At 39.4% G+C, this 19,435-nt stretch overlaps 1 protein-coding gene across 14 annotated transcripts in view; it reads right to left on the bottom strand.

Moving 5' to 3' along the window:
• Window positions 1-4,806: 4,806 nt before the first annotated feature.
• Window positions 4,807-19,435, bottom strand: part of LOC132400702 (probable E3 ubiquitin-protein ligase RNF144A-A) — an 88,017-nt gene continuing 73,388 nt past the window's right edge. For all 14 annotated transcript variants that reach the window (XM_059981954.1, XM_059981947.1, XM_059981944.1 and 11 more), the window contains 2 exons: window positions 8,011-8,100; window positions 4,807-6,585 (listed from right to left, as the gene is read on the bottom strand). In XM_059981954.1, coding sequence (XP_059837937.1) covers window positions 6,454-6,585; window positions 8,011-8,100 — 222 coding nt within the window. In that variant the 3' untranslated portion in view covers window positions 4,807-6,453. The remainder of the gene's footprint in view (window positions 6,586-8,010; window positions 8,101-19,435) is intronic.

The following is a 19,435-nucleotide window of genomic DNA, read 5'->3' as shown; positions in this document are numbered from 1 at the left end:
AACAGTCTATTAATTAGTGCACAATATGACTGAATAGAATTGCCAGGCCATTAATCCAAAAACAATGGAAAAGACACCCAAATCATACAACTGAGATGGTGCTAGATTGCTTCCTTTGTGAAGCTGGTGGTGGTTTTTAAAAATAATGCATATTTATTTTCATGATGAATAATCTGAATTTTTAATGGTATTATTGTTGGGAATAATCAGACGACTATTGGATCCTGCCCAGAACTGGGAGAGGTTCAGTTTCTAGCCTTTGCAGTACACTCCGATAGAGTTCATAGATATGTACAGTAAGGAACTAGGCCTTCAACCCAACTGGTCCATCAAAGCTCATCCCATTTGCAGTGCGTGGCCCATAACCTTCCAACCTTTCCTATCCATGTACCTGTCCAAATTCAATTTGAAAATTCTCTAAAGATTTATGACAACTTTAAGTTCTGGTAGCACAATGGAATTCCGAATATCTGCACCATTTTATTTTAAAAAAGATAAGATACCAATTATATATATTTAAAACACATTTAGTTATTTATAGGCAGGATAGTCCATGCTTAGCAATACACAGAATGGAGATTATGAGAGCTCCCTATATTTATATGAGATTATAGAAATATTTTGCACTTGCAAGCTATGATTTAAATACAGATTATTAACTTTAACATTGACATGGTTCACAGAAGCATTTTAAGGCATAAAATAGAACCCTTAGCACAATACATAGATTACAAATTAGATATTGAGACTGGGTATCAATCACCTGGCAGCATTTTGGAGAGGAGGAGGAAGAATAAAGCTGACATTATTTGGACATTCCTTATCACTAACATATTAAAAAAACATACACAATAACACTTTGGCAACATTTCTGCATGGAAGCATAGCTATGAATAAACCATTAAAAGTTCAAGACAATCACCACCTTTTTGCTGTCATGAAAAGAACCAAAGAAAGACTAAAAGGCAATGTGTGGTGCAACACAAATTACAAGTTACCATGATTACATAAAAATATTCTAAGACCAAGTGTGCTTCCTGATGGAAAACTATTGTATTTACTCTTTTTCCTCTTAAAACATTTTTAAAGAAAAATATTCTTGGTAAACATATTATTCAGCATTAAATATATATGTACAGAAAGCAAGCAGAATATACCGAAGGCCAAAAATGAATCACTGACACAAAAATAACATCTCCAGACAAGCAGTGCGGATGCCATTGAACAGGATGTAGGATGAACATGGAGAGAAAGGAATGAAACACAAGTCGATAGGGTGAGATGAAGCAGATCAGCTGTGATGTTTCTATGTAATTCAGTGTAAAATAAAAGGAGTCTTGCAGTTTTTAGATTATGTGCTCTTTTCAGTGAAGGATTATCCGGAAACATATGCACACAAGTTTCTGCAGTCATTTGTTGGCTCCTGCTTTCTGTGAGATATTTCACAAATTCAAAGAGCTTCAACAAATGTAGCAGGTCAGGCTACAATACCATATGACTTGCCATTTCTAACCAATTGTGGTAACTTGCAGCAAATTGAGAATGATATTTTAGGAAGCGCTTCCTGCGATGCAGGAAACAGAGTCAAACCCTGAGCAGTTTGATTTGAAAGGTAGTATTGAATAAATGGGGGTGGTGTAGGTTATCCCATTATATTCCATTCCTTTATCACTTTGAGAAATCATCACAAAAAAACAGGTGTAGCATTGCTGGTTTCCATCCTTCTTAACTACCTACTTCTATTGTACATTCATTCTGTGTTAAAGTCAGGGTGCACTGAGAATCCACATTCCCATTAGCTTACACACACAGTGGATTCTGGTTAATCAGGACACAGCAGGACCACTACATTTTTGCCCAATTAGGAAACTAACACAATTAGCCTAAGTTTGACAGAAATAGTTTAAAAGGTATAAAAAAAAACACAAACTGCCATTTTACTGAGTAACAAATTATGTATTTAAATGAATTACAGAACAAATTAGAACACTACTAATACAAGTGGTTGCATATCCAATAATGACTGGAAACCTGTGTGGGAGGGTTTTTAAAAGTGGAAAGGCTATAACACTGGGACAGTTCCACTCTCGACCTCGACAGTCTGGGTCTAGTGGTACAATTGGTCATCACGACTGGGTTATAATGGCTTCCTTGGCTGCAGTGAATGACATGATTTCTCTTGTGCCTCATCATGCCCTTCAGTCTCAATGGAGTGGTGCAGAACCACCTCCTGGCCATTGGATCCCAGTACTGATCTTATCCACCCATTCTACCAGAGCTGGCTTTCCATGCAGGGATGAATATGTCCCCATCTCATTTCTTTGACAAACTTCTATAGATAGAGTGGGTCCTGACTGGTTGCATCATAGCCTTGTACGGAAGTACCAAAGCCCAGTAACAGAAAAGCCTACAGACTTGTGATGGACTGGGTGGATACAGCCCACACCATCACAGGCAAAACACTCCCACCATTGAACACACTTACATGCAGCACTCCCACAAGAGAGCAGCATCTATCATCAAGGACCCCATCATCCACGTCATGTTCTCTTCTTGCTACTACTATTGGGCAGGAGGTACAGGGGCCTTAGGTCCCACACCACTCAGTTCAGGAACAGTTATTACCCTGCAAACATTAGACTCCTGAAATGGAGTGCATAACTTAAAACTTGCCATAATTCTCTGTTGATTCCACACCTACAGTTCACTTTCAAGGACTCTACAACTCATGTTCTCAGTATTATTTTATTTTTATTTCCAGTTTGTCTGCCTTTGCACATTCATTGTCAGTCTTTATGTAGAGTGTTCCATAAATTCTATTGTATTTCTCTATTTTCCTGTAAGTGACTGCAAAAAAAAAAAAATCTCAAAGTAGTTAGTGTATGGTAACATATATGTACTTTGATAATAAAATTACTTTGACTTTAGTCTTTGTATGGGTTATGCTCATCTGGCAATTTTTTTCCATTTACACAAATTATAAATTGTTAATAGACCTTTTGATCTAATGGAAAGTATTTCTTAATCTGGGCCAATCAAAAAGTTGGTGGAAGTTTCTGACAGCAAAACAGCAAAAATAGGAATAGACACTACAGAATAAATCATCTTACATTGTACAACTGACAATTACCCAGCTAAGCAGAAGATAAGCTTAATAACCACACCAAAAGTTATTGTGAGATAATTTAGTTGTTTAGTCCTTCACTGTTTAATAAATCTGTTTGGGAAAAACAACAATATTAAGCAGTAAAGATGAAAAGAGTGAAACTACGCCTCCATTCAATCCTTGAGTATGCAACACTATTACTCAGCAAGTGAACGTGACATACAGAGCTCCAAATTCCACAGAAATATCTCTGTAAGAACACAATGGCAATGTTATCCCACAATCCTATAACTATCTGCAAGTTGTTGAAGGCAAGCCAATGGTGCGTTACTAAATAAGAAACTAACTCTGTGCACAGTAATTGTTTTGACTTAAAGAAATGGAATTTAAAACCATAAAACACTTCATGATGGCATTGTTAAAAATAATAATAGAAGTGCAAAGAGAACTCAACTAGAGCAACACACAAAATGCTGGAGAAACTCAGCGAGTCAGGTAGCATCAATTTTGAAAAATGGACAGCCATTGTTTTGGGTCAAGATTCTTCATCTGGACTGAGAAATAGAACAGAGACAGCCAGCATAAAAAGGTGGAAGAAATGGGTAGAGCAAGAACTGCTAGGTAATAGGCATATCCAGATGATGAAACTGATAGGAGACCAGCTACTTCCCTCCATAGATGCTGTCTGATACACAGAACTCCTCCAGCTTTTTGTGTGTTGCTCAACATTCCAGCATCTGCAATATGTTGTGTCTCCACAACCCAATTAGAATTTTTTCTATCCCCTACAGGCCCATTCCCCACCCCAATTCTGTCGAAAGAAATCACGATATTCCTTAGTTCAACTTGGTATCTGCTTCCTTAAAAAAATGCTAGAGGAACTCAGCAGGCCAGGCAGCATCTATAGGAAAAAGTACAGTTGACTTTTCGGGCAGAAACCCTTCAGCAGGACTGGAGAGAAAATAAACTGAGGAGTAGATTTAAAAGGTGGGGGGGGAGGAGGGGAGAGAGAAGCACAAGGTGATTGGTCAAACCTGGACAGGGAGGGATGGAAGTAAAGGGCTGGCAAGTTGATTGGTGAAAGAGACAGAAGGCCATGGAAGAAAAAAAAGGGGGAGGAGCACCAGAGGGAGCGATGGGTGAGCAAGGAGATAGGTGGAGAGCAGGAAAATGTGATGGGGAATGGTGAAGTGGGGGGCGTAATTGGAAGTCTGATAAATTGATGTTCATGCCATCAGTTTGGAGGCTACCCAAATGGAATACAAGATGCTGTTCATCCAACTTGAGTGTGGCCTCATCACAACGGTGGAGGAGGCCATGGAGAGTATATCGGAATAGGAATGGGAATTAAAATGGGTGACCACTATTGTGATGAGGCCACACTCAAGTTGGAGGAACAACACCTTATATTCCATTTGGGTAGCCTCCAAACTGATGGCATGAACATCAATTTCTCAAACTTCCAATTACGCCCCCCACTTCACCATTCCCCATTACATTTTCCTGCTCTCCACCTTATCTCCTTGCCTGCCCATTGTCTCCCTCTGGTGCTCCTCCCCCTTTTTTTCTTCCATGGCCTTCTGTCTCCTTCACCAATCAACTTGCCAATCCTGTACTTCATCCCTCCCCGTCCAGGTTTCACGTATCACCTTGTGTTCCTCTCTCCCCTCCCCCCACCTTTTAAATCTATTCCTCAGCTTCTCTTCTCCAGTCCCACCAAAGGGCTCAACCCGAAATGTCGACAGTACTTTTTTCTATAGATGCTGCCTGGTCTGCCAAGTTCCTCCAGCATTTTGTGTGTGTTGCTCAGATTTCCAGCATCTGCAGATTTTCTCCTGTTTATTCTGCTTCCTAGTTTGTAATCCTGTGTTTGGCTTAATTTGCATTTCCACTAAAATTGTGTTCACTGTCTAACTCTGAAAATAAACTTGATAAAAAAAAGCCATCTAATTTTTGTTCTTGGTTACCATAGCCATCCATAATAATTTAGTAATGTAAAGATTATTTTTTAAAGTTAGAATAAAATCTCTTACAATTAAAATGGGAGATAAATCAAAATGTACTGCAAGAACTTTGTAACTAAAACAGCCAAACAGTCATAAATACAGAGCTCACTGGCATGACTCAATTTCACTCCTCAGTGTGTTATATTTTTAGTGATTCCAATCGCTTGTTATCTAAATTTGTTTCAGAATCCTGGTACAATGAAAAAATCCGCAAGATAATTAATTCATGCTTCCAATTACTAGGCATTCATCTTTCAACTACACAAACCCAACAATAATTTTAAGGAGTCATAATGATTTAAAATTAATAGATTATGATCCTGTTGTATTGGTATATATCACAAAATGTATTTGCTAAAATCTAAAAAGCATTTTATAAATATTTTAGGGCACATCATTTTCCTTTTATCAATTCAGACTTAATTTGTAAGGTTTGAGTTGTTGGAACGAGTGAAAATTCACATAATTTATGCTTAGTGCAAAACAGAGCATCTTTTGAGGAATGAATTTCAATAAACATCATTCTCACATTAAGACCCTGATAGGTGTGGCATGGTTTTGCATTTTCACAGTCCCATAGTTATTAATCAGTCTCTAATCAGCAGTCAAAATTATAGATACATTACTACAATTTTCTAATAAGAATCAATGCACCTTTATGTATTCAGAGAATAAACATGGCAATATTATTTTCAAGTCTACATATGGCATGAAAAAAATCAGAGCACTTAGAAATGATGAAACCATTAGATCCCCAATTAAAATAGTCAAAAATGCCTTTTGAAAGAATTTGATACAGAAAATTTGACCTTAGTCTCTTTATAGAAAAGGATGTGGGCTTTTTCATGTTAAAAAAATAATTCTGATAGGACTTGCAATCGTAACTGAATGCCTTCTCTCTATATCTCCTGAAACATCAGCTTGCTTCTCATTCATGTTCTGTTTACTCCAAAACTGCACATTTTCCTTCTTGATACAATCAATAAATCTAGCATTTTAGTGTACAGCTGTACACGATCAAGTGCACCACTTCTTTTAGAACCATTCAAGAAAGTATACTTTTAAGCTTGCTTCACACATTCCAGAAGTTCGTGCAGTATGCCATTTTCCAGTGTGTTCTCTTGGACTAAACTCTCCCTTGTATGATCTAACTGCCTCTTTTCTGCACTTTAAAAAAAATCACTGCTCGGTCACAGACCCTGGACTTGTGCAAGGTGGAAAATAAATGCTTACATTGGGAAGTATTATGAGACAAAAATCAGACATTTTGAGATGATAGTTATGTAGGAAAGAACGTTCATAGAATTCCATCCTCCAGTTTTCTTTATCGGGGCATCATGCTTATGTTGGTAAAGGATCATCATCCCCTTTGTTACATTTACACTTGCAGCAGAGGACAAACGGCGTGGCAAGCAGAAGGAAAGGAGATGCTACTAATAGCAAAAGGCCAAAGCCTGCAAATATTCCAACTACCTAAAAGAAAGAAGATAAAATATGATTGTTGCAGTCTGCAATATTAAAGAAAAATGAAAACTCTCATCCAATAATTTTGAACGAGGTAATCACTAGTGAAAATGGACCAAAGATTTCTTTATTGTCTTTTAGTAACCCATTTGTATTAATTGTAACAATAACGTAATCAAATGCAGAGGACAGACATAAGGGTTGAAAATAGGGAAAAAGTATGTGATTGCAGTGGAAATTTGTGCCTTATAAACTTGACAATCCTCACAGCCACAGTTTTCCATCTAGCAGTCAAAACCATCCTTTCTTCACTCCATGTTGTAGCAATGTGTCTGAGTTCTAAATTAAGCAGATATTTTAGCACAGGATGAAAAGGTCAAAAGACCTCAAGCCCATACCGTCTTGAATCTGCACTGGTAAACCAGATGCTGGGCTGTCAGATACATTCTTTGAAAAGTTAAAACCAGCACAAATTCCTACAGACTTCAAAGCAATATACTGTATGTCATCAGAAAACTCCTTTTTGTATGGAATACACAAACACTATTAGATTTTAAGTTTTCAATTTTTTTATTTAATGAGATACAGTGTAGAAAAGGCAGGCCTTTCCTGCCCTTTAGAAGCACTACCCATCAACCCCTCCGATTTAACCCTAGCCTAATCACGGGGCAATTTACAATGACCAAATAGCCTACCAACTGGTATGTCTGTAGACTGCAGGAATAAACTGGAGGACTTGGAGAAAACTCATGTGGTCATGGGAAGAACTTCCGAACTCCTAACAGTCAGTGGTAGAAATTGAACCCAAGTCACTGGTACTGAAAATTGTTGTGTTAACCATTAATTTACTATGCTGCCCCAAATTATTTATCATATATTGTAATTATGTATTGTCCTTTTAAAAATCTGTAGCTACTGTCAACCTGAAATAAAACAAGAAGTGCTGGCAAGTCTCACAAGTCAGGAGAGAGAAAAGGAATTACAGTTTCGGGTCAAACACCAACTTTTAGAATACCTCCTTCTTCAGCTGCATGCCATTCTGAAGTTGACTAGGTGATGCTAGTGCACAGGACAACAGACTGGCTGAGGAACCTGCCTGGATAACCAGTAGCTTGAGGTGGAGCCTCCCAAACCTGATCATCGTTGCTCCAACTTAGTGTCTGGCAATTGAGCTTGGAGTTTGCAATGCAACCACTGAAGTTGATGCATTGGTGGTTAAAAAGTCCAACTTCATGTACTGACACCATCAGTGACCAAGTCTCTGGGTTATTATGGAGAGTATACATGATGCAATGGTCTACCCTTGTTGTTTGTATGTAAAAATGCCAGCTGCATCTTTTAAACTGTTTCATACTTTTGAATGTCTTACAGCCATCATAAGTGGTCTCCAATTCACAATCAAAACTTTGTAAATGTCAAGCAAATATCACTGACCTGGGTTCTGTGCCAAATGACAGAGGCACGTGTGTGGCCAAGCTTGTTTCGACAAGGTCCTTTATCATAGTGAATTAATAGGAAGTCATCCTATTTAAAACAAACAGATAAAAAGATTTACATTCTTTTACTCAAAGCAAAATCCAGTTAGCACTGTATAAGATAATTTTTTTTAAATGTATTCCAATTTTAAACTTGAATTTCTTCTCTTCCAACAAATTAAAATGATTAGTATTTTTATTTACAATGTCTTGCAACATTGTTTCCCCCCCCCCCCCCAACAGACTGTTTTTAACCTCCTGCTAGCTTTATTTTTTTCCACTCGCCTCTTAGGATTTGCAAAACATGACAAATACACAGTGGGGCAAGGGAGAGAAGAACAGACCGCTGAAAGCCAACAATGGACTGCCCAGTTAGGTATATAAAAAGGCAGCTGGCTCAGCACTGCAAAAATATTCTAGTGTTCTATTGTTACTTTCTAAAATAAAACTATGAGGTAACTTGTTTTAAATTAGTGTCTCACATTTAGTCACACTTCAACCAGTAGGACCCATTCTGTTAAGTGATAAACATAGGAAATTCACAACAGCATACAATACCTAACGGTGACTCCTTTACTTGTATCTTCGGAAACAGCTCTATTTCTATCTTTAATATGTCTGTGTTTTTCTTTCAAGGTTCTTTTGAAGACCCTGACCTGGATTTACACGCTGACTTTGGGTCTTAGCGGGAATGGGACCCGCTCTCAGGGTTTCACAACTGGCAGTTATTTGATATGCCAAGTATGCGGCCCAGAAGATCAGCTCACTTCCAGAGTTCAGGGATCTCAGGGCTGTGGAGACGGGCGGACCAGAGGTTGGTACCTCTGCAGGAATCCAGTATGTCATGGGAGCCAGAAAATCGAAAGCAGTGAGCTGGCTACATGCCCAGAGACCAGAGTTCTTTGGGTACAGAGCTCGGAAAAAGTGACACAAAGGCCTTTTAACATCATAAACCAGCCAGTAGTTTATGTCTCCTCTCGCTGTGAAATGGAGACACCTCTTTTTCCTTTATTAGGGAGAGAGAGAGCCTGTGGTATATCGAATACTGGGCGAACAAGTAGTCTTTGGGGTACTGCAAGTCTGTGTCTTTACTGCACATTTGAGTGTTTGGTGGTGGGTGCTGATGCCTTTCTTTTGCTTGTCAGGGAGAGGGGTTTGGTGCTTTGCTGCTGCTTACACGAGGGGGGGAGCAGGGGGGGCTTTGGGGTTCTAACATTGAACTGCCATTCATTCTTTGGGGGAACTCCTCTGTTTTGGTGGATGGTTGCAAAGAAAAAGTATTTCAGGATGTATATTGTATATATTTCTCTGACTGTAAATGCACCTTTGAAACCAGCAGGCCACACACAGACCCAAGATCTATGGACTAGGAAAGCCTCACTCTCCTGAAGGAATTTGCATTGAAATTCACTGATTTTATTGAGTAAAGGCACAAGGACATACTTGGCCATGCTTCACAAGCTTCTCCAGTGCTGGAGAAGGATAACATGTCCGACTTGGCTCCAAATCCTGACACCACCCCTTTGCTGGAGTACAAGCATGAGCGTTGGGTCTCCGCGTGTAATATCGGAAAATATGGCCATTAGCTTTAACATTTAACTACAAGTTATTTATCGCCAGAGTCCCCTGCAATCATGTATTTTATGCTAACGTTACTAGCCTCCACATCCAAAGTATCCCCCTTGGCCATTTCTACCAGATCCAAAAGAACTCCACTATCCATCACATTCTCCTCACTTTCTGCCTTCCAAAGGGACCATTCTTTCCAAGATTCCTTAGCCCGCTCAACCCTTCCCACCTTGCCTTTCTTGTCCCATGACAATTTCCCCTGCAACCATAGGATAGACAACACCTGTCCCAGAACCTCCTCCTTCACCATCATCCAGAGGCCTAACCTGCCATTCCAGGTGAAGCGGAGATTCACTGCACCTCTTCCAACTTGGTCCATTACCTCCAGTGCTCAAGATGTGGCCAACTCTACATTGGCAAAACCAAGCAAAGACCGGTCAGCCATTTAGAAATGTATCAGTGCTCTGTCTGCAATGGCCATCTTAAACTTCCAGTAACACCTTAATTCAACTCTTCTTCAGATTCCCACTTCAACCCGTCTGTCCTCAGCCTTCTTCACTGCGATGTGAGGCCCCACACTCACTCAATGAACAACACCTCAGCTTCCACTTAAAAAAGCCCACAGCCCGGTGGTAAATTGGTCTATTATTGTCACATTTACCAAGGTGCAGTGATACCATCCATACAGATTAATGCATTAAAACAGTGCACTGAGTGAGTACAAGGTAAAACATTAGCAGAATGGAGAAAAGTATCAGTGGCAGAGAAAGTACAGTGCAGGTAGACAAAAAGGTGTAAGGTCATAATGAGGTGGACTTTCAATAAGATTCCATCTTATTGTTCTAGGGGAGAACTCAATAGTCTTATAAAGAGTGGATAGATGTTGTTCTTCAACCTGGATACACACGTTTGCAGGTTATTTTATCTTCTGCCAAAAGGAGTATGTGCACCATTCCCATCACAATGTCAAAGACCAGTTCATTTTTTTTGTGCTGACATTGAGGAAAAGCCTGCTGCCATGATGGCATGTTATTGAGCTATCTTCTTCCTGTACTCTTAGATTCAGCCCATTTCAGTGGTATCATCTACAAACTTGTCAATGGAGTTGGAACAGAATCTGAACATGCAGTTGTCAGTGCATAGTGAGTAGAATAGAGGACTGAGAATGGAGTCTTGTGGAACACCAGTGTTGAGAATAATCATGCTGGAGGTGTTGCTGCCTATCCTTACTGATTGCAGTCTGTTGGTCATTAGGTCTGGGATCCAACTGCAAAGGGAGGCACTGAGTCCCAGGTCTGAGAGTTTGGAGATGAATTTGCTTGGAATCATAGTTTTATATGAAAATTGGATTTCCAGTTTCAGGTAATCAACTCCATGTGTGTTTCTTTCTCAGTCCCACTAATCCACTAGGGGTCTGTCTTGTTTTGCTCTCCTCTTCCATCCTGCACCATTCCCCACCCATGTTACTAGGACTCAATATCCTTTTACTCCTGGTTCCATCTCGTCTTTCACCCACATTATCTAACCTTCTACAGTTTGTAGGTTTCTGTTCCCTTGGCCAACCCATCTTATCCCTTCCCCCAAATGGCTCCATGTGCCCATCACCATTATATGGTTCCACATATTACCAGCCAGGCTCTGTCTCATCATCACCCCTATATATTGGCTACTTCCCCTCTACACTTTCAGTCCTCATGCACATCTTGCCCCAAAACACTGGCCATTTCTTTGTGTCCACATTTGTCGCTTGACCAACTGAATTCTCTCAGCAGTTTATTTTAAACTCTAAATTCTAAGATCTGCAGATATTTCTGTATCAAGTCATTTTTATTGTCATTTCAACCATAACTGCTGGTACAGTATACAGTAAAAATGAAACAACATTCCTCCAGGATCATGGTGCTACATGAAACAACACAAAACTACATTAGGCTTCAGACCTACACCGGACTACATAAAGTGCACAAGATAGTGCAAGACAGTACAATAATTAATAAACAAAACAACTGACACAATAAAGGGCAAATTACAATATAATAATAAATGATGTAAATGTAAACAATGTTTTAGCAGGAATTGAGAAGAAATGAGCAAAAATTGCAAAAGGAGTGGTTTCAAAGGCAACAACAAGTGAATCTGCAGATGCTGGAAATAAATAAAAACACAAAATGCTGGCAGAGCTCAGCAGGCCAGACAGCATCTATGGGAGGAGGTAGTGACGACGTTTCGGGCCGAAACCCTTCATCAGGAGTGAAGTAACATGGGATGGTCAAGGGGGGGATAAGAAGTGGGAGGAGGGATGAAGTAGAGAGCTGGGTAGTGATAGGCTGAAGGGAAATGGGCTAGGGGGAAGGTGGAGAATTATGGGAAATAAAAGAAAAAGAAAGGTAGGGCTGGGGAGAGATTATAGTGAGGGGGGTAAAAGAAAGAGAACGAGAACCAGACTAAAATAATAGATAGGGATGGGGTAAGGGGGGGAGGCAAGGGTATCAATGGAGGTCTGTGAGTTGAATGAGGCTACCTAGGTGGGAGATAAGGTACTGCTCCATCAACCTGCGTGTGACCTCATCTTGACGGTAGAGGAGGCCATGGACAGACATGTCGGAGTGGGAGTGGTCTGTGGAATTGAAGTGTGTGGCCACAGGGAGATCCTGCCACTGCTGGAGGACTGAGCGCCGGTGTTCGGCGAAACGGTCACCCAGTCTGCGGCGGGTCTCCCCAATGTATAAATGGCCACATCGGGAGCACCGGATACAGTATATCACCCCAGTTGACTCGCAGGTGAAGTGGTGCCTCACCTGAAAGGACTGTCTGGGGCCTGGGAATGGTGTAGTGTTCAGGTGTGCGTGTGCAAGTTGGTGTCAGACTAGACTCTCGGAATTGAGGAGTCTGATGGCTTGGGGGAAGCAACTGTTACACAGTTACACAGTCATGAGAGCCCGAATGCTTTGGTTCCTTTTCCCGGATGGCAGGAGGGAGAAGAGTTTGTGTGAGGGGTGCGTGGGGTCCTTCACAATGCTGTTTGCTTTGCAGATGCAGCGTGTAGTGTAAATGTCTGTAATGGCAGGAAGAGAGACCCCAATGATTTTCTCAGCTGAGCTCACTATCCACTGTAGGGTCCGACGATCTGAGACAGTGCAGTGATGCACCTGCTCAGGATGCGCTCGATACATCCTCTGAAGAATGTGGTGAGGATGGGAGGGTGGGAGATGGACTTTTCTCAGCCTTCGCAGAAAGTAGAGACGCTGTTGGGGTTTCTTAGCTATGGAGCTGGTGTTGAGGGACCAGGTGAGATTCTACCCCAGGTGAACACCAAGAAATTTGGTGCTCTTAATGATCTCTACAAAGGAGCCGTTGATGTTAACTGTGCAGTTTCTTTTTCAACCATAGTTTAAATTTAATTTAACCAGCCTACACCCCATCCATAAACTCCATGTGCCCTCAGGAATAAATTGCAAGATTTGTGTAACCCTTCAGAAGATCTCTCTAAACTGAGCTTGCCTTAAGTGCTCAGCCAGTTGTGAACACTTATTAACTGTATTTTCACATCTAAAAAAAAGACCTAAAGCAGACTAAAGCATAAAATATGTAAAATTTGTTCAGTTCAGGTTTCTTTAAAATAATAATTTTTGCTGGTTACATCAGGTTATATACGGGTGGAGGAGCTGAATACCCAAATGAAGCTCAGTTTGATAACTGTTGATAAGCTCAGTTTCAAATACATTAATAAAAGTTCAAACAGGTTACCACTTACAAATATATCAATAATCCTTCTTAATGGAGAAAAACATATGCAATTTCATTGGACTAGCCAAATATAATGGCTCAATGAAAATTTTACATTTATGATTAGAAACTTAAATTATAAAATGACCAGTTTAACTTCACTGTTTGACTGTAGACATATACTCCCAAATGCACCCAGAACCAACATGTTTAGTTTTGCTTTCTGTCACTCTCCGCATCTTGTAATTATTTAATATTAATTCTCTCCTGTTACTCTCCTGAGTTTGGCAATTCAATCAAATTAACTCTAGTAAGAACAACAATCAGTTAACACAGAAGTCAAACTTAAGTAAACAGTGAAAAGGATGCTAGTGCCAGAGACATTATTCTAAAGTTAATGTGACATTTTTCTGCAAATTCCCTTGTACAATGCTAAGCTTGTGAAAAATCAAGATATTCTGAAACGATCTTCTATAGAAAATAAATATATAAAACACTGAAACTGCAGTAGTAGCAGAGTAGTACAGCATGGTAACAGGCCAACTGCATCTATGCCAACCCTAACCCAATCTATACTAATCTCTCTTGCCTGCATTAATTCCATATCCTTCTACGTCCTACTAATTCAAGTATCTGTCCAGCAACTAGAGGGACTGAGTTATTCATTTTTATGATAGCTGAGTAACAAAGAGCAATGCTTTATTGCAAGTGTATGTGGTGATGGGGAAAGGTAAAGGACTGTACTAAGACCAGAGAGCACAGCTGCAAAATCTGACATATTTCCCAATGACAAGACATAAAAATCAAAAACTATTAAAAATTCTGAGCAAAGCAGGAAGAACCTGTGGAGTGCAAAATGAGTTTCTTGATGTTTAGGAAGTATGGGATGAAGCCCGGGAAAAGCATCACAACAAGCATTTGCAGCTGCTAAAAATGTTTACGTGCAGTATATCCTCTGTAATTAACTATGCAGATTGGTAGCTTCTCGTAAAATATTAGGAATACATTTCAATAATTAACACCTACAATGATAAGATGCTGCATTCATTCCATTAAAAGAAAGTTCCTGCCATGCTGTGTCCTAATGATACTTCTAGAGGTATATGCAAGCTGGGTGTGACATTTTTTTATTTTTCTTCTGCGTATCACACATTTAAAAACATTATAAACATATTCTTTTCACAATGACCTCACTGTGTAGAGCTCAAGTTATGTATAAAGGATATGCTGAGGGATTTTAAATTGCATTTCCAATCCTGAGTAAAAATGCACAATGCCCAAGTCTTTTCCTATCTGAACAAAACCTATGTATGCATGCATGCTACACCACTTTTTGTGCAACTCCCAGCTAGGGTTAATCCAATCAATGAATACGCAGCAAAGCAATTATACACTTGGCTGATCAAATCCTAACTCAGATCTTTCAGTAAACAATGATGCACCTTTTATCACTATCACAAAGAGTAAGGTTCAATCCCAACCTGCTGTAAATTTTGAACTGTGTCTGATACATTTTACAGGACTTTACAGGGATCTCTGATGCCCATTATATTACTAATTTACTTTGTGTCCAAGTAAAATCAGGTACTTAAATATACTCTGTAATTCTGTTTGCAAAGCTCACATTTTCAGATATTTTACTTCGCAATAAACCAATGGGAAATAGAGAATGTAGAAATATTTTTATTTATATCTCTTCTATTGTGTGTTCTAAATGTATCACTTAGTAAGATCATCTTTATCATCTGAAATGTGGCCTCTCTCAATAGAACCAAATTTCAAAAGTGCAGTTTAATGTAACTAGTGGGGAGAACAGAAATGAATCTTCATCCAAAGCTTCTTTAACTCAATCATTTGTTATTTTACCTTCCTCACCTAATAGTCAGTACTGCCATTTTTTGTGAATTGTCAAATAATTTGATGACATTTTGTGACATAATCTACTTAGTTGTTGAGTTCCTCCAAGGATATCCTTTGTAAAGGATATCCCACATCAGGGCTGCTGTTCAGAGGCCTGTGCATAACTCCCATCAGAGTCTATTTATCCTTGCAGTTTCTTAACTCTACCCACAAGAATTCTACATCTTCCGATCCTATCTCACCTTTTCTAAGGATTTGATTTAATTTTATACCAACAGTGCCCTGCTACCTGCCGGTCCTTTTGATACAATGTGTATCCTTGGATGTTAAGCTCCCAACTATGAACGTGCCTGAAAGATAATATGTTGCAAGGATGTATAGGAATAGAGAGAAAGGGGAATGAGACTATTAGGATTGTATTGCTTGCTTATTTTGCCATACCTTCACCATAATTCAGCGAAATGTGGTTTCTAAGTAAAAGTATTTTAATTTGTGTACTTACAGCCTTGTTTGAATTTGTGTGTGATGGAAATATGGCCAATTTTTAAGAAAAAAGTATGGCCATAGTGTTGGATAACATGCACAGGGTGTTAGTTTTAACTATTGCCCAGACTGAAAAGCATCTCTTCATTGTAGTTAGCATCACTGGCATTAAACCTTTTGCTGTAAGTATCACACAAGGTTATCAGAAGCTGATGTTGATATTCTGTCAACCATTCATTGAAATCATGGCTAACCTGTGCCTCAAGTCCACTTTCACATTATATTGCTACATCGTTTACCAAAATTTAATTGATCTTAACCTTGGAGGTACTCAACAACTAAGTAGATGTAGGTGTTTTGTCACAAAATGTCATCAAATTATTTGACAATTCACAAAAAATGGCAGTACTGACTATTAGGTGTGGGAGGTAAAATAACAAATCATTGAGTTAAAGAAGCTTTGGATGAAGATTCCTTTCTGTTCTCCCCACTAGTTACATTAAACTGCACTTTTGAAATTTGGTTCTATTGAGAGAGGCCACATTTCAGATGACAAAGATAATCTTACTAAATAATACATTTAGAACACACAATTGAATCTGCCTTTACAAAGGGAGATTTAAAAAGTATGTTCAGAGGGCAAGGTCATAGGGGATTTCAATATGCAGGTAGGTTGGGAAAAATCAGGTTGATGCTGAAACCGAGTAGAGGGAATTGTATATTGCCTACGAGATGGCTTTTTTAGAGCAGCTTATGGTTGAGCTCAACAGGAGAAAAACAATTCTGGATTGAGTTTGTGTGTAATGAACCAAATTTGATTAGGGAGCTTAAGGTAAAGGAGCCATTAGGAAACTGTGTTCATAAATTGATAAAATTCACCCTGCAGTTTGAGAAAGTGAAGATAAATACTGTAGAGTAAAAGGGAATTACAGAGGTATGAGAGAGGAGCCGACCAAAGTTGATTGGAAGGGGATACTAGCAGGGACGACAGCAGACCAGCAACAGCTGAAGTTTCCAACAGCAAAACAAAAGGGGCAAGATAGATACATCCCAAAGTTGAAGAAGTATTCTAAAGGGAGGAATAGGCGACTGTGGCTAATCAGGGAGGTTAAAGACAGCATTAAAGCAAAAGAGAGAGCATGTAGTATAGCAAAGAAATAGTGGGTAGCTAGAGGACTGGGATGTGTTTAAAACTCAACAGAAGGCAACTGAAAAAGTCATAAGGAGAGAATAGATGACACAAAGGTAAGTTCGTCAATAATATAAAAGAGGATACAAAAAGTTTTTTTCAGATACATGAAAAGTAACAGAAATGCGAGAATGGATATTGGACCTATGGAAAATGACACTGGAGAGATAGTAATGGGGGGCAAAGAAATGGTAGACAAACTTAATAAGTATTTTGTGTCAGTCTTCACTGTGGAAGACACAAGCAGAGTGCTAGAAATTTGAGAAGGTCCTGGGGCAGAAGGGAATGTAATTGCTATTACTAAGGAGAAGTTGCTTGGGAAGCTGATTGTTCTGAAGGTTTATAATTCACCAGGACCAGATGAATGACACGCCAGGGTTCTGAATGAAGTAACTGAAGAGATTGTGGAGGCATTGGTAGTGACCTTTCAAGAATCACTAGATTATGCATAAGTTCTAGAGGACTGGAAAGTTCCAAATTTCACTCCACACTTTAAGAAGGGAAGGACACAGTAGAAAGAAAATTATAGGCCAGTTAGCCTGATTTCAGCGGTTGGGAAGATTTTGGAAACATTATTAAGGATGAGGTTTTGGGTACTTGGATCCACATGACAAAATAGGCCAAAATCAACATGGATTCCTTAAGGGGAAATCTTGCCTGACAAATCTGTTGGAATTCTTTGAGGAAATAACAGGTATGATAGACAAATAGTGTTTACTTGAATTTTCCGAAGGCCTTTGACAAAGGACTGCACTTGAAGCTACTTAACAAGGTAAGTGTCCATGGTATTACAGGAAAGATACTAGGATGATAGTAGATTGGCTGATTGGCAAGAGGCAAAGAGTGGGAATAAAGGTAGCCTTTTTTGGTTGACTGCCAGTGACTAGTGGAGTTCTGCAGGGATTGGTGTTGTGAACACTTATCATCACATTGTATGTCAGTGATTTGGATGATGAAATTGATAGCTTTGTGGCCAAGTCTGCAAATGATATGAAAACAGGTAAGTGCAGGTAGAATTGAGGAAGCAGGGAGTCTGAGAAGAACAGACTACAGATGGAATACAGTGTAGGGAAGTATATGGTCATGCACTTTGGTAGAAGTAGTAAGGGTGTAGACCTTCAGACGTGCAATGTGACCTTGGACGTCCTTATGGGTGATCTCCTAATGTTTAATTTAGAAGTTGAGATGGTGGTAAGAAAGGAAATGCAATGTTTGCATTCATTTCAAATTAACTAGAATACAAGAACAAGGATATAAAGCTGAGGCTTTGTAAGGGACTGGTCAATCCACACGGTGAGCAGTTTAATATATCAAATACAAACTCTCAGTACTGATGGCTTGGACATTCTTTCTTTCTGCCCTCTTTCAACAGACTGAAGATACAAAAGCCTGAAAGCATTGAACACCAAGTCAAGGACAGCTTCTAATCCACTACTCTGACTGCTGTACAGATCTCGCTTTAGTTAAGATGGACCACACAATCTACATTTCATGGCCTTGCACTTTATTGTCTGGCTTGTTTATGGGATTACTTTGCTTAGTGAACTTACTATACTTTTCCCTATAAAAACACACCCTCATATTTAATATCTAGTATTTAAGCTTACTAATGACTCCACTGACATCGGCCGAATCAAAGGTGGTGACGAATCAGCATACAGGAGGTTGTTTGGAAATCTGGCTGAGTGGTGCCATGACTACAAACTCTTACACAATGTCTGCAAGGCCAAGGAGGTGATTATTGACTTCAGGAGGAGGAATCCAAAGATCCATAAGCCAGTCTTCATCAAGGGATCAAAGATTAAGAGGGTCAGCAACTTTATTTTCCTCAGTGTTATTGCTGCAGAGGATCTGTCCTGAGTCCAGCACATAAATATTATTACGAGGAAAGCACAGCAGCACTTCTACTTTATTAGAATTTTACAAAGATTCAGCATGACATCTAAAACTTTAACAAACTTTTATAGATGTACGGTGGAGAGTATGTTGACCGGTTGCATCACAGCCTGGTATGGAAACACCAATGCCCTTGAATGGAAGATCCTACAAGAAGTAATGGATATGGCTCAGTTCATCAAAGATAAAACCCTCAACCATATTGAGCACATCCACGTGGAGCACTGTTGCAGGAAAACTGCATCCATCATCCAGGCCATAACCTCTTCTCATTTCTACCATCAGGAGGAAGGTACAGGAGCCTCAGGACCCACACCACCAGGTTCAGGAACAATTATTTTCCTTCAAACAACAGCCTTTGAACTAGAACTTTGCTTGCCCCACCGCTGAACTACTCCTACAACCTATGGACTCACTTTCCAGGACTTTTCATCTCACATTTATAATATTTATTGCTTATTTATTATTATTATTTTCCTTTGTATTTGTACAATTCGTAGTCTCTGCTCATTGGTTGTTTGTTCATCCTGTTGGGTGCAGTCTTTCATTGATTCCTTTGAGTGTCTTAGATTTACTATGTATATCTGCAAGAAAATGAATCTCACAGTTGTACATTGTGACATATATGTACTTTAATAATAAATTTACTTTGAATTTTGAA

Source organism: Hypanus sabinus, chromosome 10, assembly GCF_030144855.1.
Source record: "Hypanus sabinus isolate sHypSab1 chromosome 10, sHypSab1.hap1, whole genome shotgun sequence".
Lineage (NCBI taxonomy): Eukaryota > Metazoa > Chordata > Chondrichthyes > Myliobatiformes > Dasyatidae > Hypanus > Hypanus sabinus.
Note: the sequence above shows the minus strand (reverse complement) of the source record. Positions and strands in the feature narration are given on the sequence as shown.